The following is a 23,796-nucleotide window of genomic DNA, read 5'->3' on the forward strand; positions in this document are numbered from 1 at the left end:
CTCCCCTTAGTTGGGAGCGCAATGTGTCAAATTTTGTGGCAGTCTACAAAACAAAAATCTATGAATGGAGCTATGGTACCACTATAGTGACATCAAGTTACTACAGTGGCAACCTCCCTCCCTACCCCCCACCCCATGCCAGCTGACTCCTCTAAAAATCTAAAACATCCCTTGAACTTATAAAATTCTAAAAGGACTAGACAGACTAGATGCTGGAAGGATGTTCCCGATGGTCGGGGAGTCCAGAACCAGGGGTCACAGTCTAAGGATAAGGGGTAAGGCATTTAGGACAGAGATGAGGAGAAATTTCTTCACCCAGAGAGTGGTGAACCTGTGGAATTCTCTACCACAGAAGGCAGTGGAGGCCAATTCATTAAATATATTCAAGAAGGAGTTGGATATATTTCTTAAGGCTAAAGGGATCAAGGGATATGGGGAGAAGGCAGGGACTGGGTACTGAATTTGGATGATCAGCCATGATTGCATTGAATGGCGGAGCAGGCTCAAGGGGCCGAATGGCCTACTCCTGCTCCTATCTTCTATGTTTCTTCTATGTTTTCTATGAAGTTTAATCTACCCCAGTACAACCCACTCTTCAGGTTCAAAGGGGATGTAAGTCAGTCTACAAAGGGAGTCAATATTATTTATTAATTTTTGCCATTTTTCTTTGCAGATGCTTAGCTGTGGAGCTGTAGCACAATTTACTCTCAGTTATGGTACACACAAAGAATTTTTGACGGTTACTTTTGCCATCGGATTTTCAGTAGCTCTGGGTATATTGGTAACTAGTAAAGTGTCAGGTATGTAAACATTTATGGCGATCTAAGGGATTTTCAGAACATTCCGCACGTAGCTCTGGGTAGAACACCTTCAATAAAAGATAATTACTTTTCCAGTAGAGAAAATGCCACCAGAGGGATTAGTGCCTGTGAAAATGCGCAATACTTTTTGGAAAAGAAGTTAATAACACACTGTGAGTTAAAGGTGTTGTGCCTCGTGGCTTCTCTCATGCTGACACTCTTTAAAAAGTCAAATAAAAAGGACCATTCTTCCTTCATTGAGAATTAGTGGCATTAGTGACATTATTTAAACAGTCATCAAAATGTGGTGTAATGAGTTGGAACATTGCCCTTTTTTGACGCTTTGACGCAAGTCCACACTGATTGGTGGAAGTCTTTTTCCCTGCATCTCCAAAGATCCTACGTGAAATGAGTTTCACTGGTCTATTAGAGACTGATGTAAAGCACTTCATTACAGGGAAAAGGTCTGTGGACAAGGCATATGAACTGGTACTCTTATCCTTTCAGGATCAAATCCACAGATACTGTAACTGGTGCACCTCTGGATGGTTTGCTACGGCATAATCAAGGCAGGAAATGGTTCCACACTTTTGTGGAGTCAGCACTGGTGTTTGTAGAATAACCTGGTAATTTTATTTTATTTACAATCTTACGAGCCACTTTTCCAATTGGCAGGCTGGATCTACTGGCAGGATTTAGGTGTGAATTGTGATTTTGACCAGTTCCTGCCAGAACCCCTCCCTTTCAATTTTCCGATAAGGCTATTGTCATAAATCTCATCATCGAGAAACTACCTATGAAATAACACTGGACAGCCAGCTGGTGGTGCTGTCCAAGGAGTATAAATACTCGGGCGTTGGCCCCAGCTTGCCAGGGACATTTTGTAAAGACAAGGGAGCTAGTGAAATACAACTAGACTTCCATGTTCTGAAACAAGTTGATTAAAACCTTGCTTTATGCTCAAACCAAGTGCGTAGTGAGTTTCATTACGTCAGCTATGAACTCATGTAATTTGCCCTTGCACATTCAGTGTGAGAACTTCAATTAGCGTGAATCTTACATGGAAATTAGGTGCCCAAAGTATATTTATGTTTTATTTACCAAGCTGAATATAGAAAGTACAGAGGAGAACTAAAAAAAAGGAATAAGAGGGGCAAAGAGAGAGTATGAGAATAGATTACCAGCTAACATAAAAGGGAACCCAAAAGTCTTTTATAAACAAATAAATAGTAAAAGGGTAGCTAAAGGAATGTGAGGCTGACTAGAGACCAAAAAGGAGAAATTCTTGTGGAGGCAGAGGGCATGGTTGTGGTACTAAATGAATACTTTGCATCGGTCTTCACTAGAGAAGAGGATGTTGCCAATGCAGCAGTAAAGGAGGAGGCAGTAGTGATGTTGGATAGGATAAAAATAAAGAGGAGGTACTTAAAAGGTTGGCTGTGCTCAAAGTAGAAAAGTCACCCAGTCCAGATGGGATCAATCCTAGGTTACTGAGGGAAGTAAGGGTGGACATTGCAGAGGCTCGGGCCACAATCTTCCAATCCTCTTTGAATATTGGGGTGGTGTCAGAGGACTGGAGGATTACAAATGTTACACCCCTGTTTAAAAATGGGGAGAGGGAACTGTTGAGTCTGTGTGTCCCAGTTATGTTTAGGATCAATCACTGGACACAGACAACAAGAATAACTTTTAACAGGTCTTTACTATTCGGAGGCCAGGGCTGAACTGCCCAGCAAATCCTTGCACAACACTTATATACCGGTGTGGTCACCACCGGTATTACAGTATTACAGTACACAGCAGCCAAGAGAAAGTAGTACATCTCTTAAGGTAGTTCTCTTAAGGTGGAACAGGTTACATACACCACAATCCTCCCTTTTTAGCTTAACAGTTATATCCCCATTTAACATAACATAATAACATATATATATACAACTTCATGCAAAACAGTTCAAAGATTCAGTCTCTGAGGAGGCCTCCTGATTCGAGTTGGATAACGCCTTTCAGGGGTCTCTGATTCTCGTTGCTGGGGTGACTCATCTAGTTGGTCTCTCATGGATTGGACATCATCATCAGGTACATTCACTTCTGAGGTAGATGCTTCAGGTTCACTAACTTCTTCCACGGTTGTCGCTGCCGTAACCATGGGTTCGACCCTTGTTCTCGATTCTACCAGTTGGTCAGCATGACGCCGTATTACATTTTCACCAATATCTACCGTGTACATCAGGGGTCCTTGTCTGGCCCGAATTGTTCCAGATTGCCATTTCTCGTTTTTATAGTCCCGGGCTAACACTGGTTGTCCTATTTCGAAACTCTGAGTGGTCTTGTTATTTATATGCTGGAACTGTTTATTTTCAACTTCCCTCCGCACATTTGGTTTTAACAAGTCCAACCTGGACCGCAACCTCCTGTTATAGAACATCATGGCAGGACTTTGGTTTGTCACTGCATGAGTGGCGTTTCGATATGCCAGTAGGAATTTGTCCACCTTGTGTTGTAGTGGAATCTGATCTTCGCCCATGGCCTTTATTGCTTTTTTAAACGTTTGTACAAATCTCTCTGCCAACCCGTTTGTAGCCGGATGATATGGGGCAGAGGTATAATGTTTCACCCCATTCTTCTTCATGAATTTCTGGAATTCTTCTGACACGAACTGCGGTCCGTTGTCTGAACATATTTGTTCTGGCAATCCATTTCTCGCAAATATCGTTCTTAGCACCGCGATCGTCTTTTCCGAGGTAGTGGTAGTCATCTTAATCACTTCTGGCCATTTAGAATGTGCGTCCACCGCAATTAAAAACATGGAGTCCATGAATGGACCAGCAAAGTCAATATGTACACGTTGCCATGGGGTTGAAGGCCATTCCCATGGATGCAGCGGTGCAATCGGAGGTGCATTTTGCACTTTTTGGCACCCTGAGCAGCTTTTAGTCAGATCCTCTATCTGTTGGTCGATACCCGGCCACCACACATAAGCCCTAGCAAGGCTTTTCATCTTGACTCCCCCCAGATGACCTTCATGCAGTTCCTTTAGAACTCTCTCTCTTAACTTAGGAGGAATAATCACCCTTGTCCCATACATCAATGTTCCTTGACAGACGGACAGCTGTTCTCGTCTTGCTGAGAATGCCGGTAACAGTGGATCACCATGTGCTGGCCATCCCTTCACTGTCACTTCGTAGACCCGGGACAGTGTCGGGTCGTTCCTGGTTTCTCTTTCAATACTTGCATTGGTGACTGGTAAACATTCGATGATGGTCGAATGAAATAACTCAACAGGGTCAACCATCGGTGCCTCCTCCTCTGTAGGTAGTGGCAGGCACGACAGCCCATCAGTATTACCATGCTGCTTTGTACCTTTGAATTCAATCTGATATTGATGTGCCCCTAGGAAAAGGGACCATCTCTGGAGTCTCTGTGCTGTCATCACCGAAACACCCTTCTTAGGGTTAAAAATGAATACCAATGGCTGGTGGTCTGTCAGAAGCGTGAACTTTTGGCCCTGCAGGTAATGATTAAACTTCTTTACTCCCCACACAAGGCTGAGAGCCTCCCTATCTATCTGAGCATAGTTGCGCTCAGCGGAGGTCAATGATCTGGATGCGAACGCAACTGGCCTCTCCTGGCCATTTGGCAACTTGTGTGAGAGTACTGCCCCAATACCATATGGAGAAGCATCACAAGCCAAACGAATAGGCAGCGTTGGGTTGAAGTGAGCCAACACTTCCTCTGAGGTGATCAATGCCTTGCTTTTGCGAAAGGCCCTCTTACAGTCCTCGCTCCACTTCCATGGTACTCCCTTCTGCAAAAGAGCGTTCAGCGGGTGCAGCACCGTGGATAAATTTGGCAGAAACTTATGGTAATAGTTAATCAACCCTAGGAACGACCTCAACTGGGATACATTATCTGGAGCGGGAGCCTTCACAACAGCTTCGATCTTGTCGGGAGACTTATGAAGCCCCTCCTGGTCAATGACATGACCACAGTACGAGATCCTCTTCTGAAAGAACTCACATTTCTGGTGATTAACTCGAAGTCCATATTCTTTCAATCTGGTGAGCACCAGTTCCAAATTTGCAAGGTGTTCCTCGTCATCATCTCCTGTAATCAGAATATCGCCCAGGTAACATTGTGTGCCTGGAATTCCCTGTAATACCTGCTCCATGGCCCTCTGCCAAATTGCTGGCGCCGATGCCACTCCAAAAACCAGTCTATTATACCGGTACAAGCCTCTATGCGTGTTGATCGTGAGATACTGGCGTGACTCTTCCTCAACTTCCATCTGTAAGTACGCCTGCGCCAGGTCTATCTTGGTGAAGTGCTTCCCGCCAGACAACGAAGCGAAGATATCCTCAATCCGCGGAAGCGGATACTGCACCGTGTGAAGCACCGGATTAACAGTGATCTTGAAATCTCCACAGATGCGAACCTTCCCCGGTTCCCCCGGCTTGTTGCTCGATGAACGCTTCATGACGGGAACAATGGGCGTGGCCCACTCACTCCAGTCTACCTTAGACAGTACTCCTGAACGTTCTAGCCCTTCCAGCTCAGCTTCCACAGCAGGTCGTATCGCATAAGGTACCGGTCTGGCTTTGAAAAATTTCGGGTTTGCATGTTCTTCAACCTTGATGTTTGCCGTAATTCCTCTCAGTGTTCCCAGTCCCTGTTGAAACACCTCTTTAGCATCGTCCAATATTCTGGACAATCGTTTAGGTTTGACATCTTTTTTACCGGAATCTACCGTTAGTGCTTTTAAGGAATGCCAGTCCATATTTATTTTCCTAATCCACTCCCGTCCCAGTAGTGGTGGACCTCCCTCAGGTAGCACATATAAGTCCATTCCTCGGCTTTCTTTGCCCTTGTGGACCACCTTTACCTCTATCTTCCCGATGGGGTATACTCTTTGCCCCGTGTATGTTTTCAATACAATCTCCATATCCCGTAGGGGAATATGTGGGAATAACCTTTTGTAATCTTGCTTATTCATGACCGTCAATGCCGATCCAGTGTCCAATTCCATCTTCACTTGGACTCCTGCTATCTGAAGTGTGACCCAAATTGTTTGGAAGTCTGCTTCCTTACCAACATTGTGTACTCTTAGACTACCCAGTTCATTACTGCTGGAGTCTGAATCTGACTTCTGTTCGTTCGAACTGTTCTCTGTCACCTTGTGTACCTTTCTGTACTTTTCCTGCGGTGACTTTTTGTTGCTGGTCTTCTTTCCTGACCGGCATACTTTAGCTATGTGACCAAGCCTGCCACATTTTCTGCATTCCTGATTTTTGAACCAGCACTGGTTCTGATTGTGCGTTGTCTTTCCACAACGATAACATTTTACTGTACCCAAGACCATTTGATTGGTGCTGAGTTCCGGTGACCGTAGCTGCATTTCCGCCGTGCCTCTCGCTGCGGCTTCTTGCGATGCTGCAATAGTGACAGCTTTATCAAGCGTAAGATCATTCTCCTCAAGCAGTCGCTTTTGTGTTCCTTTTAACAATCCACACACAAATTTATCTCTCAGCGCATCTGCTAGTCCTGTTCCAAACTGACAGTACTTCGATAGCTTACGCAGTTCAATTAAAGATTCAGCGTTGCTTTCGTCTTTCAGCTGCGTTCTTCTGTAAAATTTAAATCGTTCCGCTATCATCAGCGGCGTGGGGTTTAAATGATTTTTCAGGACAGTAACAATATTCGCGAAAGTCTGATCCGCCGGTTTATTTGGTGATAGAAGGTGCTTCAATAACCCGTATGTCTTCGCACCCATTGAGCTTAATAAGGTTAGTGCTTTCTCATCATCTGGTACCTTATTTGCTTTACAATAAACTTCCATGTGTTCTACATACGTGGTCCAAACTTCGATATCACTATCAAAGGTATTAATGCTCCCATGTTTAGGCATCCTTGCAAATTAAAATTTTTTTGTTGTTGCTCAAAATGGCGGCTTCCCGCGCTTGTCTTCTTCCCCCGCCTACTAAAATGGCGGCTTCCCACGCTTGGTGGTCTTTCCCGCGCTCGTCTTCTTCCCCCGCCGACTACAATGGCGGATTCCCGCATTTGCCTTCTTCCCCCGCTGGCTGCAATGGCGATTGCCGTGCTGCTGCCGTTCTCGCCTCCCAGCGGTTCTCAATTCCCCGACGCTGCTTTGCCTCGCAGCCCCGCTTGCAGCCCGGTCCTTTACACCGGCTGCGTTTGATTTCTCCGCGGCTCTCGTGCCTTAAGCTGCCCCAGTCGCTGCGCCTCTTGGCCTCGATTGCAGCGCGGCCCTTTTTACTGGCCGTGGTCGAGTTCTCCGCCCTTATTCCTCCGTTTTCCCTCCCCTACTCCACAGGCAACGCGGCCGACTTTCTGCTCGTGTCGCTGATCGGCTTACCCACCACCGTGGTAGAAGGGATGATCACTGCCTGTCGCTGATGGAGGGCTTCGTGGTCAGAATTTTTCTTTTTAACCCGGGTTCTCGATGCCTCCCGTGCAATGGTGCTCAGCAGGATGATGAGGGCGGATGCCTCTTCTCGACGCCCGTTCTGAGGACGAAGCTGCCTTGGATGTAAAACTGCCGCAGGGTAAGATCGGACTCGTCGCCACTGTTGAGTCTGTGTGTCCCAGTTATGTTTAGGATCAATCACTGGACACAGACAACAAGAATAACTTTTAACAGGTCTTTACTATTCGGAGGTCAGGGCTGAACTGCCCAGCAAATCCCTACACAACACTTATATACCGGTGTGGTCACCACCGGTATTACAGTATTACATTATACAGCAGCCAAGAGAAAGTAGTACATCTCTTAAGGTAGTTCTCTTAAGGTGGAACAGGTTACATACACCACAGGAACAACCTAGCAACTACAGGCCAGACAGCCTAACGTTGGTGGCGGGGAAACTTTTAGAGACAATAATCTGGGACAAAATTAATTGGCATTTGGAAAAGTATGGGCAAATAACTGAAAGTCAGCATGGATTTGTTAAAGGCAAATCGTGTTTGACTAACTTGATCAAGTTCTTTGATGAAGTAACGGAGAGGGTTGATGAGGATAGTGTGGTTGATGTTGTGTATGTGGACTTTCAAAAGGTGTTTGACAAAGTACCACATAATAGACTTGTTAACAAAATTAAAGCCCATGGGATTAAAGGGACAGTGGCAGCATGGATACAAAATTGGCTAAGGAACAGAAAGCAGAGAGTTGTGGTGAACGGTTGTTTTTCAGACTGGAGGGAAGTATACAGTGGTATTCCACAGGGGTTGGTATTAGGACCACTGCTCTTTTTAATATATATTAATGACCTGGACTTGGGTATACAGGGCACAATTTTAAAGTTTGCAAATGATACGAAACTCGTAAATGTAGTAAACAATGAGAAGGATAGTAACAGACTTCAGGAGGACATAGACAGACTAGTAAAATGGGTAGATGAAATTTAATGCAGGGAAGTGAGAAGTGATACATTTTGGTAGGAAGAATGAGGAGAGGCAATATGAACTAAATGGTACAATTTTAAAGGGGGTGCAGGAACAGAGGGACCTGGGGGTATTTGTACACAAGTCTTTGAAGGTGGCAGGACAAGTTGAGGAGGCTGTTAAAAACCATACGGGATCCTTGGGGGGAAAATTTGGTTGGTTAGCGACTCCCGCTAGTGCCTCTGGGGGGCGTTAATGGGGCGGTAGAAACTTAGCACCCAAGCGCGACAATTTTAGCGCCACTCGCGAAATTGACCAGTCATTTTACGGCGGCGCTAAACACTACCGCCATGATCTCCTGCGCCCATAGATCGTAACATCAGTCAAGCATGCAACGCCCCGGTAGCGCCCCCGACCAAATATTGAGTCCCGCCCCCTGCCTTAGCACCTGCCGCTAGGAGAGGTAGAGGGGAACATTTTCAAGTCGGGAAGGGGTTGGGGGAGCGCTATTTAAAGGCGGGAGGGAGACGTCTGGAGAGATTTAACGCCCTCAGCACTACTTTGAGGTTCCTAAGCGCCGAGCTCTTTCCCTGGGCCTATCCATTAGTGCTTCCAACACAATTGTTTTAGAGGTCTCTCCAGGTCGAGATTCAAGGCTGCAATGAGCAGGGAGTGGCTGGCCAGCAAGATGGCCCCTCCCCTTTAAGAACTGGACAGTGCCAGCCTGTCTGGCTTCCATGGTAACTGACATCGCCTGAGCTTCGGTAGCGTTCTGAGGTAGCGCCTCACTCCCCGACGCTTGCACCTTAAGAGAGGTGTGTAGTGCCTGATTTAGCGCTCAAATCACCTCCAGGGGTGATAGAAGTGAATTTTGCAGTCGGAGGCGATAATTAGCGCCGGGCGCTAAACTTTGCGCCCAGCCGATATTAGCGTCCCAAAATGGGCGATATCCAATTTTTATTCCCTTAGCTTTATTAATAGAGGAATAGAGTACAGAAGCAAGGAAGTTACGCAAAACCTTTATAAAACACTGGTTAGACCCCAGCTGGAGTATTGTGTTCAATTCTGGGCACCACACTTTAGAAAGGATGTCAAGGTCTTGGAGAGGGTGCAGAAGAGATTTACTAGGATGGTATCAGGGATGAGGGACTTCAGTTATGTGGCAAGACTGCAGAAGCTGGTGTTGTTCTCTTTAGAGTAGAGAAGGTTAAGAGAAGATTTGATAGAGGTGTTCAAAATCATGAATGGTTTTGATAAAGTAAATAAGGAGAAACTGTTTCCAGTGGCAGAAGGGTTGGTAACCAGAGAACACCGATTTAAGGTGATTAGCAAAAGAACCAGAGGCGACAGGAGGAAATATTTTTTTAGCCAGTTGTTGTGATCTGGAATGCACTACCTCAAAGGGTGGTGGAAGCCGATTTAATAGTAACATAAAAGAGAATTGGATAAATACTTGAAGGGGAAAAAAATAACAGGGTTATGGGGAAATAGGGGAGTAGGACTAATTGGATAGGTCTACCAAAAAGCCAGCAGTCACGATGGGTCGAATAGCCTCCTTCTGTGCTGTATCATTCTATGATCATATGTTTTTTGACTAATTTTTTTTGCGGTGTTTTTATCGGATATTTGTTTGCTTGCTGTGGGGAGGAGGCACTCAACTGCTAAACAAGGCAACCCTCCTGATCCCCCACTTCTTTCAGCAGTGCTTCTACTGCTGTCTCAGGAAACTTTGGGCTGGGAGCTACCTTGGAGCTGTTTCTGGCCCGAAAACACAACCTCAATGGAAATGTGGTGGAAAACTTGTTTATGTGCGAAAATGGGGTTTCCGCTACAATTAGAGTGAAGGTACAGCAGTGGAGTGGGAGCAACTCCAAGGAAATTCCAAGCCCTGGCATTCTGACATTCCACTCCTCTATTCTTACTCTATGTGGTGCGGAACAAGTGTTGCAAAAACATTTTCAGACCAAATATGCACTCATCTTTAAATGGCTACTGCCAAGAGCTTCCTATGAAGGCCTAATCTCAGAATATTCATAAAGGGTTGGGTGGGTGACTCAAGTGTCTGCATCACAATGGTCCATGTTCTGATTGGAAAATTTGCCTTTTAACTCAGTGGAGGTCTTGCACTCACTTTCAAACAAGTTATTTTCGCAGCTATTGCTAGCATCTTCCTTTGGAAGGAAAATCACTTGTTATCCAGGTTCTTGAAGAATATCGTGATTCATTTGAAACCAAGGTGGGATCCTAAACTATTTTTTCTTAACTTTCTGGGACTCCTTTTGAACCCATGTCTTCACAGAGCTGCAAATTGCTTATTTTCAAAAGAGTCACTGGTGTGAGCCTGGTTTCTGCACATAAGAACAGGAGTGGGCCATTCAGCCCCTTAAGCCTGTTCTGCCATTCAATCAGATCATGGCTGATCTGTTCCTTAACTCCCTTTACTCACCTTTGCTCCATATCATTTGATACCCTTACTTAACAAAATCTTATTCATCTCAGTCTTGAAAGTTTCAATTCTAGAATCCACAGTCTTTTGTGGGAGTGAGTTCCAGATTTCTATTACTCTTTATGTGAAAAGGTGCTTCCTGATTTCACTCCTAAATGGCCTAGCTCCAATTTTAAGGTTATGCCCTCTTGTTCTGGATTCACCCACCAGAGGAAATAGTTTCTCTGTATTTACCCTAATGAAACCCTTTATCATTTTAAAGCCCTCCATTAGGTCACCCCTCAACCTTCTAAATTCAAGGGAATACAAGCCACATTTCTGCAACCTGTGCTCATAATTTAACCCTTTAAGCCCTGGCACCGAGTAAGCGAACTTCATGTCTTGGTGAACAAAAATTATCAAGCTACAAGCATTTGAAATGAAAGGGTACAGTTGGAAAGCAGAGCTGATCTATGCAGGAGAGCTCAGCCCCGTGGTATGCTCCTCCTGCACTATGTGGGAACTCAAGGACACTTCCTGTGTCCCTGATGACCATGTATGCAGGAAGTGTATCCAGCTGCAGCTACTGGCAGACCGCATTGCGGCGCTGGAGCTGCGGTTGGATACATACTGGCCCATTCGCGATGCCGAGGACGTCGTGGATATCACGTTTAATCAGTTGGTCACACCGCAGGTAAAGGTTGCACAGGCAGAAAGGGAATGGGTGACCAACAGGCAGAGTACTAGGCGCAGGCAGGTAGTGCAGGGGTCCCCTGTGGTCATCCACCTCTCAAACAGATATACTACTTTGGATACTGTTGGGGGGGTGGCTTATCAGGGAAAAGCAGCAGCAGCCAACCTCCTGGCACCAGGGGTGGTTCTGCTGCACAGGACGGGAGGAAAAAGAGGGGTAGAGCTATAGTAATAGGGGATTCTATTGTAAGGGGAATAGATAGGTGTTTCTGCAGCCACAAACGAGACTCCAGGATGGTGTGTTGCCTCCCTGGTGCAAGGGTCAAGGATGTCTCAGAGCGGCTGCAGAACATTTTGGAAGGGGAAGGTGAACAGCCAGTTGTCGTGGTGCATATAGCTACCAACGATATAGGTAAAAAATGGGATGAGGTCCTAAAAGCTGAATATAGGGAGTTAGGAGGTAAATTAAAAAATAGGACCTCAAAGGTAGTAATCTCAGGATTGCTACCAGTGCCACGTGCTAGTCAGAGTAGAAATAGAAGGATATTTCAGATGAATATGTGGCTAGAGGAATGGTGCCAGGGGGAGGGATTCAAATTCCTGGGACATTGGAACCGGTTCTGGGGGAGGTGGGACCAGTACAAACTGGACGGTTTGCACCTGGGCAGGGCTGGGACCGATGTCCTAGGGGGAGTATTTGCTAGTGCTCTGGGGGAGGGTTTAAACTAAAATGGCAGGGGGTTGGGAACCTGAGCAGGGAGACAGAGGAAAGGGAAACAAGGATAGAAGCAAAAGACAGGAAGGAGAAAAACATAAGTGGCAGTCAGAGAAATCAACGGTTTAAATCAAACATGGCCACATTAAATAATAATTCTAAAAGGTCTAAGAGCGTTAAAAAAACAAGCCTGAAGGCTTTGTGTCTTAATGCGAGGAGCATTCGTAATAAGGTGCATGAATTAGCTGCGCAAATAGAGGTAAACGAATATGATATGATTGGGATTACGGAAACATGGCTCCAAGGTGGCCAAGGCTGGGAACTCAACATCCAGTGGTATTCAATATTCAGGAAAGATAGGCAAAAAGGAAAAGGAAGTGGGGTAGCATTGCTGGTTAAAGAGGGGATTAACACAATTGAAAGGAAGGATATTAGCTCTGATGATGTGGAATCTGTATGGGCAGAACTGAGAAATACCAAGGGGCAGAAAATGTTAGTGGGAGTGGTATATAGACCTCCAAACAGTAATGCGGAGTTTGGGGATGACATTAAAAGGGAAATTAGAGAAGCGTGCAATAAGGGCGCAGCAGTTATCATGGGTGACTTTAATCTACATATAGATTGGGCTAACCAAATTAGTAACAATACTGTGGAGTAGGAATTCCTGGAGTGTGTACGGGATGGTTTCCTGGACCAATATGTCGAGGAACCAACTAGAGATCAGGCCATCTTAGACTGGCTATTATGTAATGAGAAAGGATTTATTTACAATCTTGTTGTATGAGGCCCCGTGGGTCAGAGCAATCATAATATGATAGAATTTTTCATTAAGATGGAGAGTGAAGTAGTTGACTCAGAGACTAGGGTCCTGAATTTAAATAAAGGAAACTACGATGGTATGAGGTGCGAGTTGGGTAGGATTGATTGGGGAATGTCACTCAAAGGGTTGACGGTGGATAGGCAATGGCAAACATTCAAAGACCGCATGGATGAACTACAGAATTTGTTCATCCCAGCTTGGCATAAAAATAAAACAAAAAAGGTGACTCAACCGTGGCTAACAAGGGAAATTAGGGATAGCATAAGATCCAAGGAGAGGACATATAAATTGGCCAGAAAAAGCAGTAAACCTGAGGATTGGGAGCAGTTTAGGATTCAAAAAAGGAGGACAAAAGGATTAATTAAGAGGGCGAAAATAGTGTATGAGAGTAAGCTTGCAGGGAACATAAAAACTGACTGTAAGGCATTTATAGATATGTGAAGAGAAAAATATTGGTGAAGTCAAGCGTAGGTCCCTTGCAGTCAGAATCAGGGGAATTTATAATGTGGAACAAAGAAATGGCAGACCAATTAAATACATATTTTGGTTCTGTCTTCACAAAGGAGGTCACAAATAACCTCCCAGAGATGTCGGGGAACATAGGGTCTGATGAAAGGGAGGAACTGAAAGAAATCAGTATTTGTAGGGAAATGGTGTTAGGGAAATTGACGGGATTGAAGGCCGATAAATCCCCAGGGCCTGATAATCTACATCCTAGGATACTTAAGGAAGTGGCCCTAGAAATAGTAGATGCATTGCTGGTCATCTTCCAACATTCGATAGACTCTGGAACAGTACCCATGGATTGGAGGGTAGCTAATGTTACCCCACTGTTCAAAAAAGGTGGTAGAGAGAAGACGGGGAATTACAGACCAGTGAGCCAGACGTCAGTAGTGGGAAAAATGCTAGAGTCCATTATAAAAGATGTAATAGCAGAGTACTTGAAAAACAGTGACAGGATCGGACAAAGTCAACATGGATTTACAAAAGGTAAATCACGCTTGACTAATCTACTGGAATTTTTTGAGGATGTAACTGGTAAAATAGATAAGGGAGAACCAGTGGATGTGGTGTATTTGGACTTTCAAAAGGCTTTTGATAAGGTCCCGCATAAGAGATTAGCGTGTAAAGTTAAGGCACATGGGATTGGGGGCAAGGTATTGACTTGGATAGAGAACTGGTTGGCAGACAGAAAGCAAAGAGTTGGAATAAACGGGTCTTTTTCCGAGTGGCAGGCAGTGACTAGTGGGGTACCGCAGGGATCGGTCCTTGGGTCCCAGCTATTCACAATATATATTAATGATCTAGACGAGGGAACTAGGTGTAATATCTCCAAGTTTGCAGACGACACAAAGCTGGGTGGGCGTGTGTGCTGTGAGGAGGATGCCAAGAAACTCCAGTATGATTTGGACAGGTTGGGTGATTGGGCAGAAACATGGCAGGTGCAATATAACGTGGATAAATGCGAGGTTATCCACTTTGGTGTCAAAAACAGGAAGGCAGATTATTATCTGAATGGCAATAGATTGGGAGAAGGGGAAGTGGAACGAGACCTGGGTGTCCTTGTGCACCAGTCGCTGAAGGTAAGCTTGCAGGTGCAGCAGGCGGTTAAGAAGGCAACTGGTGTGTTGGCCTTCGTAGCAAGAGGGTTTGAGTACAGGAACAAGGATGTCTTGCTGCAGTTGTACAGGGCCTTGGTGAGACCACATCTTGAGTATTGTGTGCAGTTTTGGTCGCCTTATCTGAGGAAGGATGTTCTTGCCATGGAGGGAGTGCAGCGAAGATTCACCAGGCTGATACCTGGGACGGCAGGAATGACGTATGAGGAGAGATTGGGTCGATTGGGCTTATACTCGCTGGAGTTTAGAAGAATGAGAGGGGATCTCATTGAAACTTATAATATTCTAACAGGACTAGACAGGCTAGATGCATGAAGGATGTTCACGATGGTCGGGGAGTCCAGAACCAGGGGTCACAGTCTAAGGATAAGGGGTAAGCCATTTAGGACAGAGATGAAGAGGAATTTTTTCACCCAGAGAGTGGTGAACCTGTGGAATTCTCTACCACAGAAGGCAGTAGAGGCCAATTCATTAAATATATTCAAGAAGGAGTTGGATATATTTCTTAAGGCTAAAAGGATCAAGGGATATGGAGAGAAGGCAGGAATGGGGTACTGAATTTGGATGATCAGCCATGATCTCATTGAATGGTGGAGCAGGCTCGAGGGGCCAAATGGCCTACTCCTGCTCCTATCTTCTATGTTTCTATGTTTCTATGCATGTGGAGGATAATTTAAAAGAAGGAAAGGATTGAGGAGACCATACCCGAGGGAAAGCAATGTAATTTTTTAGGGGATAAGTAACAAAAACAACTTGCATTTATATAGCGGCATTAACATAGCAAAATGTCCCAAAGCGCTTCACAGGAGCATTACCAGACAAAATTTGAAACTGAGCCATTTCTACATTAATATAGTGACTACACTTCAAAAAGTACTTCATTGGTTGTAAAGCGCTTTGCGACATCCTGTGGCCATGAAATTTGCTTTATAAATGCAAGACTTTCTCCTTTCTTTCTAAGGAGACATTAGGACATGTGACCAAAAGCTTGGCCCGGGAGGTAGGTTTCAGAGGAGGAGAAAGATATGTAGAGGAGGAGAGGTTTAGGGAGGGAATGCCAGAATTTAGGGCCTAGGCAGCTGAAGGCACAGCTGCCAGTGGAGGGGTGAAGGAATTTGGAGAGGCACAAGCGACCAGAATTGGAAGAACGCAGAGTTCTCAGAGGGTTGTAGGGCTGCAGGAGGTTACAGAGATAAGAAGGGGCAATGCCATGGAGGAATTTGAAGACAATGATGAGAATTTTAAATTTGAGGCATTGATGGACCGGGAGCCAATGTAATTCAGCGAGCACAGGGGTGATGGGTGAAAGGGACTTGGTGCAAGTCTGGCTACTGGCAGCAGAGCTTTGGATGAGCTGAAGTTTACGAACGATGTCGTAAATTTGAAGGTAGTGTTTGTTCAGCAGACAATTTGGCTTGGGCGACACTGATCAACACTTTTCTCTATATTCAAGGTGAGACAATTCCTTCCTGTAATAGTGTTCCACATAGTGCAGAAGACGAAACAAATTTTTCTTAACGAATAAAGAAAAGCCATATTGACCTGTGACACCCATTTCCTAACTTTGTTCACACTTGGTTTATTTCAGATTTCACACTCCCTTGTACATATTCCTGAAACTGCAAACCTTTAACCAACAAATAGTGCAGCTTCCATTGGTTCAATTCAGATGCAGGCTTAAACCATGAGTAATCTTTGTCAGTGGATACTTGGTAGTACTTTGCCATGTGATTAAATGGAGCTGGTGTATCGAAACCCATAATAAGTAAATATCTTCACATTCTTTATTGCCTAGTTTCACTGCCTAACAGGTAGTATCCCATTTGTATGTAAATCAACCATTTACTGTATATACATTCACAACTCTTTTGTTCTTTGTGCAGGAGCTCACCTGAATCCTGCAGTGACCTTTGCTTTGTGCTTGCTTGCTTGTGAGCCTTGGTTAAAATTCCCCTTCTTCTTTTTGGCACAAACATTCGGTGCCTTTCTTGGATCAGGAATAATGTTTGGTTTGTATTACGGTGAGTAATGAAGCCACCTTATGTCAACAATGTATAAAGTAAAATTGTTTAATACTGCATTAAAACATAAATCACAAAACAATTCAAACCTTAGTATTGAAGTTCAACAGAAAACAACAGACGGGATATGGGGAAAGAGCGGGGGAGTGGGACTACCTGGATTGCTCTTCGAAAGAGCCGGCGCAGACTCGATGGGCAGAATGGCCTCCTTCTGTGCTGTACTTTCTATGATTCTATATAGGTACATCCACATATAGAGCACCTTTATATTTTATTCTCACAGGCTGCTACAAATATTGCTTCTGATATTGTTCTCTACATTTATCTGTTATAATCTGGGAACATTAATCCTGGAATTTAGGACTCTAAATTATGAAGGGAGACTCACACAACTGAATTTATTTAATTAAAATATTGAGAATAGAGATTATTCAGATTTTTAAAAAGCTGAGAGGAATGAGATGATCTAGTGTGAGCAGGTTATTTTATTTGGACATGGCTGAAAGCCATAGACACGGGGGGGGCGGAAAATTCAGTTGGTTAGTACCTCCTGTTACTGCCTGGCAGGGGCGCTAACAGGGCGCTGATGCAGTAGCGCTGGGACGAGGCGAATCCAGCGTCGCACAGCAAATCCGGCCCCCCCCCCCCCCGTTGCGCCGCCGCTACCAGTTACCGCCGGGGACCTCACCGCCACGCAGATTGTGACGTCCGATCTGTCAAATCACTTTCACTCCCTGCCTTAGCACCTCGCCCAGACAGCGACAGGGAGAGGAGGCGTCAAGCAGGCGGATGCCGGCTCCAGGGGCGCTATTTAAAGGCATCCTCAGTAATGAATCGCAGCTGTTCAGGTTAGTGGTGTTTCACTGCTTCCTTGTCAGTTTGACATTGTGCAACAGCTTAATTCAGTCATTTAAAGGTTGTTTAGTATCAGGAGCATTGTGGCTACTAACAATTAGTTACATTTATTCTCACAACATATCAAAGTGCTACACTTGGTTACATTAATGAGGGGCTGTACTGGCAGTTGACCTCGCCCTCCAGGATCTACGGTGGAGGCAGCGAGAAAGATTGGAATATGTGGCCAGAGGGAGGAGAAGGGTCATGAGGGCTCTCAACAGGATGCCTTACCCTCCGAGGCTATTCCAAGAGCACTTCTCCTACTCCAATTAAGTGAGGAGCAGTGTTTTAGAAGGCTTTGCTTCAGCAAGGAGGTAGTCACAGAACTCTGCCATCTCCTGCAACCAGACCTCGAGCCTCAGATCAGGGCGACCACGGCTCTCTCAGTGGCAGTCAAGGTCACCGTTGCCCTCAATTTCTTCGCCAGAAGATCCTTCCAGTCTGCAACGGGAGATATAGCTGACATCTCGCAGGTTGCTGTCCATCGCTGTATCTGGGAGGTCACAGAGGTTCTCTACAGTAGGAGAAGGGACTACATTTCCTTCCCCATCACCAGAAAGAAGCAGGACGAACGTGCATGTGGCCTTGCCAGGATAGCGGACTTCCCCATGGTGTAAGGTGCCATTGACTGCAACCATGTGGCTTTGTGGGCTCCGCATAACAATCCTGAGATCTTCCGTAACCGCAAAGGCTACCACTCACTTAATGTGCAATTGGTGTGTGACCACACACAGCGAATCCTCACCCTCAATGCCCACTATCCTGGCAGCGGCCACGATGCCTTCATCCGGTGCCAGACTGGTGTGCCAGCACACTTTCAGTCACCACATCAAGGTCGTGGCTGGCTGCTCAGAGGCAAGGACTATGCATTCTCCACCTGGCTCATGACTCCCCTCTGCAACCCCAAAACTCCTGCCCAGCACTCATATAATGAGACCCATGCTGCCACCAGGAACATCATCGAGCAGATCATCGGCGTGCTTAAGCAACGGTTCCGCTGATTTGACCGCTTGGGAGGAGCCCTCCAGTACTCAGTTGAGCTGGTGTCCCATTTCGTGGTGGTCTGCTGCATGTTCCACAGCTTGGCCATCATGAGGGCCCAGCCCTTGCCACCAGGGATTGTGGGACCACCTCAGGAGGAGGAAGATGGAGAGGAGGAGGAGGAACAGGAGCAAGGGAGGAGGCAGCCACTCAATTGACCTTCCAGAAGGTCAGTCCGTGACCGGCTTGTCAGACTGCGGTTCAAATTAATTAAACCCCAAATCCCCATTGCTCACCACATCCTCATCATTCCATCCCTGTTGCATGCCATATCACAGCGCTAAGCTGAAATGAGAGAGACCACAAAATAATCCAAACTGAATTATTAAATTTATCAATAATCAGTGAACACATATTTACACCAAAGATTTTAACTATTCACCCTTGTGCAATCCCTTAGTGCCTGTCGTTACTGTGCCTTTTGCTGCTCTAGTGCTCCTATGAAGTGCTGGCCCAGTGGCTGCAGCAAGGCTGGTGGAAGGCTGCTGAGTGTCCATGCGGGAGACTTCAGATGGCCTTGCAGAATGCCCTCAACCAGCTCTGGGCCTGGAAGGGCCGGCTGCAGATTGTACCACCTCAGCATGGGTGGCAGCAGTCTGGGCTGGCTGGCTAACCGGCAGCGACAAGGGCAATGGTGGAGTGGCAGTGGTGGGAGCAGGAATGCTGTCATCCTGAGGGAGGACAACAGGTTCCTTCTCCACTGACCCACTGCCACTCCAGGGCAGCACCTCAGCATCTCTAGCAATCTGTTGCAGCACAGATTGTTGGCCTGCTGCGACACCGTGAAAGCCTCAGTCGATGGTAGTAGACTCAGCCACGATGGTAGCAGTCAGCGCTTGTGTGGCATCAAGCTGAGACTGCATGAGAGCAGTCTGAGATTGGATGCCACCAAGCATAGACTGCATTACAGCACTAAGACATTGCGTCACTTCCGTCTGTACTGCAATGGAAGCTGCCAGATCGCCCATCACACGCGGCATCAGGTTTGGGTCGCCACGGTCTCTGGGAGTCTACCATCCTTTGCAGACTGCAAATGATGGGCTCCATGGTGTGCGCAATGTTGGAGGCGGACTCCTCCACGATTCTTATCATTACCGAGAGGCTGTCGGGCACCCTTGCCATTGGACCTATCATTTCCGTGTGCATGCCCATCACCCTTCTTCTAAAGGCCTCTCCATCGAGATCCCCATCCGAGTCCTGTGCAGCAGAACTCGCGCACACACACTCGACCTCCGGGGAGCTGGCCCCCGAGCTACCCTTTCCCCCTGGCCTTGCTGCAGCCTGATCGTCCTCGGTGCCTCACCCTGTGCAGATCCTGCTACTATACCAGCCTCTAAAGAACATGTAGTGCCAGTATCTGAGCTGGTGCCTGCGGGTGAGACATGCAGTGACGCAGTTTCTTCTTCCTTCTCCTCTTCTCCCGCCTCGCTCTCTACGGTGCCCTCAGGGACAGGCTCCTCAGGAGCTTGCTGATTATCTGAAAGCCTAAAGGCACAAGATTCGGGTTACGGTGAGGGGAGGGAGGCACGAAGGGAGAAATGCATGCATACAGCATGATAAGCTGTAAAGCGCAAAACGTTTGTGGGGTGAGGGGGAAGTGGGATGTGAGAAGGAGTAGGGATGAACATACCGTTGTTGTCCCCAAGGGGGTCAATGTCACCAGTGGCCACGGCGCCCACCACCTGGCGCCCAATAATCTGCAGCACTCTATCTTCCAGCGCAGGCAGTGGTTGGGTGTCGCCTTTTCCCCCACTTGTGCGCTCCTGCTCCCTCCTGTTGTGCGCCACCTTGGCCTGCAAGAGAAAGGAAAGTGTGTGAATGAGTGTGGAGCAATGTGTTTGGGTGGTGTGCCTGCCATAATTGAATAGCTGTCATTGTGTGCAAGGTGTCAGATGTGGGTGTGAGTGTTGATAGGTAGAGATTGTTGGTAAGTGAGTGCTGGGGGGTGTGGTGCTTTGGGCAGTGTGTGCAGACTGTGGTTCAGATGGTGGTGAAGCATTGACTCACCCTGACCACCCAAGTGAGGTCGTTAAATTTCTTCCTGCATTGTGTGGGGGTCCTGGGGACCACAGTGCTGCCCGAGACCTGCTGGGCTACCTCCCTCCACATGGTGCAGAAGACTTACAGTGAGGGCCTCCTGCCACTTGTTGGGTACAGCACCGCCCTCCATCTCTCCACAGTGAAGACCAACGCCTCCAATGCCTCATCGCTGAATCTGCCGGCTCTCTCCCTGGGGCATGGATGTGCCATCAGTGCAGCTTCTTGAGTCATCCAGCTCCTTCTACTTGGCCTGCTTGTGCTTGCTGAGGCAGCTGCACTGCCAGCAATGCTGAGAATGAGGTTCTGCAACATCAATGAACCTCCCCTTAAGAACTGGAAAGAGCCTGTGGCAATGATGACTTGTGATTAGACTGCACCTGATATTGGTCAGCGCTTCAAGTTTAACGCCACTGAGCTAGGCCATTAGAGCTTGATTTACAGAAATCACAGAATCACAGAAACCCCACAGTGCAGATAGAGGCCATTTCGGCCCATCGAGCCTGCACCGACACATATCCCACCCGATCCCCGTAACCCCTACACCAACACATATCCCACCCTATCCCTATAACCCCATGTATTTAATCCCCCTAACACTAAGGCCTAGAAATTGGGTTTTGGCTTAGCCAGGGCTTTAGCGCCGGAAATTAGTGCCGGCGCTAAGTCCCCTGCGCGCGCCAAAAATTCAGTGGCGCCGCGCCCAAACGGCTGCCGGCGCTACTGAAGGGTCTTAGCGCCTGGAAAAGGGCGCTAACTGCCGTTTCGCGCCGCAATTCCGGCGCTGCGGCACCCGATGCGGTGCGGCAGGCTGGGGAAGTGCAGGCCTCCTCCTTCCGTTAAGGAGGAGCTGCCTGCACCCGGCCGCGGCCCGCGCAAATCTGCTTAAAAATGAGCCCGGCACCTCGGACAAGTGCCGGGCTTGCATCTGTTCCGGGGGGGGGGCGGAGAGAAGTCCGGGGAGGGAGCTGCGGGCAGGCGGCCGGCGGGAAAGCGGCCGGCCGCCGCGGGGCCTTTAATGCGCCGGCGCTAACTGCAGTAAGGCACCTCTGACAAAACGCTGGTTGCGGCTGCCACGGGCGAGGCGGCCGCAACTCAATTTCGGAGTTCGGGCGGGTTTCCACGGCAACCGGGACGCTGCGCACACCGATGACATCATCGGTGCCGGCACAGCGCTACCGGAGCAACGCCGATTTAGGGCCCCAGGGGATTTCACTACTGGCCATAACTCCGGCGCAAGGCCCTCTAGCGCCTCAAATGAGGCGCTAAGGCTACTGAATTTTCAGCCGAAAGGGTCAATTTATCATAGCCAATCAACCTAACCCGCACATCTTTGGATCCAATCCTTTCTTTCTGCAATGAGACTGAATTTTGTGTGCAGTCTGAACATTAGCACCTGGCGCTAATTCTCAAACTTTTCTAAAGTTAGTGCCCATTCCTGGGCTATAATGAATTTCTCCCCCAGGTAGGTCTTACATTTTTTTAAACCTTCTTATCCTAGAATATTCAAGCTGTCATACTTCAGATCACTCCATGGATGAATTCGAACTCCCTCATGATGGCAAAGTTTTGCAGCAGGCAACCACAAATGTGGATACCCACTCAGGGTTATTTCTGAATGGCCTAGGCAGTGGGAACATTGCTTGAGCACGCTGACGCCGACACTCTGCTCGATGACGTTTCTGCATGGCAGCATGGCTCTCATTGTAGGCCACCTCTGCAGCTGTGCCCAGGTTCCTGGCAGGATGCACGAGCCAAATCTGAAGGGGATAGTCCTTGTCGCCCAGTAGCCAGCCTGTAATCTGATGGCCTGTTGGACTGACGCAGGATGAATGCATCATGACTGCGATCAGGAAACCCGGCATAGACCTGCATGACGGACACCCTGTGGTCGCAAACAAGCTGCACATTGAGGGATTGGAATCACTTTCTGTTCAGAAAGATGCCAGGCTGGTAATAAAGAGCATGCAAGGCAATGTAGGTGCAGTCTGTGGCACCATGCACCCTTGTAAGCTGCAGTGCGGGCGAAGCCTAGCGCTCTCTTGTCCTGCTTTGCTCTGTCCATGGGGAAAGAGATGTAACTGTTCCTCCAGGCGTAGATAGCCTCGGTGACCTCCCAGATACAACAGTGGACTGCAAACTGAGAGATATTGCTGATGTCACCGGTTGCAACATGGAAGAAACTTGTTGCATATAAGTTACAGGCCACGGTGACCTTGACAGTCACAGGAAGTGCTGTCCATGCCCGGGTTCGAGACTTGAGTTGTGGCTGCAGCAGGTGACATAGCTCAGTGATAGCCTTTGTTAAGCAAAGACGCCTGAAACATTGCTCCTCAGTGTTCAGGTAGGAGAAGTGCTCCCTGAAGACTCACTGAGTATGGCCACCTGCACAGTGCCCTCCCCCTCCCTCTTGTTCCAACTGCTCCAAAGACAGTTGCTGAGCGAGTTTCTCACGTGGCGAGTCAAGTGCTGGGGTAGCCCAGTTTCATGAAAGGAACCTACAACTAGTGTAGGGGGGAAAAATTCAGTATCGCCCTGTTTGGGGCGCGATTATCGGCCATGCGCAAAGTTTAACGCCTGGCGCTAATTATCGCCTCCAACTGCAAACTTGGCTTTTATCGCCCCTGGAGGTGATTGGAGTGCTAAATCAGGCGCTGCACACATGTCTTAAGGCACAAAGGCCGAGGAGCGAGGCGCTACCTCAGAGGGCGGGCGCAGCGCAGGTGCTGTCAGTTAGCGATGGAACACAGACACACTGGTGCCGGACAGTTCTTAAAGGGGAGGGTCGATCTTGCTCTCCAGCCACACCCTGCTCATTGGAGCCTTGAATCTCGGCCTGGAGAGACCTGTGCCTAAATCTTCCAGCCAAGGACTATGGGGAGGGTGAGAAAACGAGCTCAGCGCTTCAGCGAGCGGGCCTTGAAGGCTCTGGTTGGCATGGTGGAGCGCAGAAGATCTATACTCTACCCTGAGAGTGGCAGGAGGCCTTTGCCGCGCGAGTACAGAAGAGTGTGGAGGGAGGTGGCTCAGAGCGTCTCCTCCAGGAGCATGGTGCCCAGGACCCATACTCAATGTCGAAAAATGTTCAACGACCTCACTCGGGTTGTCAGGGTGAGTGGCTTTTTTTCAATACCTCTCCATCCCTCCATCTCAACCTCACTCAATGGCCAGAGGGTCTTAAAACCCCAATGACCAACACTCATCCAACACCAATGGCCCTCTCATGAAACACACACACACATTCCACACTTTGCATACAGTAAGGGCTATTCACCTATGGGAGGCACATCAGGCAAGACCATGGCTGCATACAGTAAGGGCTATTCAATT

General features: G+C 47.4%; 1 protein-coding gene across 2 annotated transcripts in view; it reads left to right on the top strand.

Annotated features, from left to right (window-relative positions):
- LOC147123503 (aquaporin-3-like) overlaps positions 1-23,796 on the top strand; it is a 37,238-nt gene that overhangs the window by 952 nt on the left and 12,490 nt on the right. Inside the window, exons 2-3 of one of the 2 annotated variants that reach the window (XM_086004638.1) lie at positions 674-800; positions 16,354-16,491. In XM_086004638.1, coding sequence (XP_085860764.1) covers positions 674-800; positions 16,354-16,491 — 265 coding nt within the window. The remainder of the gene's footprint in view (positions 1-673; positions 801-16,353; positions 16,492-23,796) is intronic. The other variant, XM_086004629.1, reaches the window with a different exon arrangement.

Source organism: Somniosus microcephalus, chromosome 2 (assembly GCF_052327205.1).
Source record: "Somniosus microcephalus isolate GS21.2 chromosome 2, FLI_Smic_1.0, whole genome shotgun sequence".
In the NCBI taxonomy this organism is placed as follows: Eukaryota; Metazoa; Chordata; class Chondrichthyes; order Squaliformes; family Somniosidae; genus Somniosus; species Somniosus microcephalus.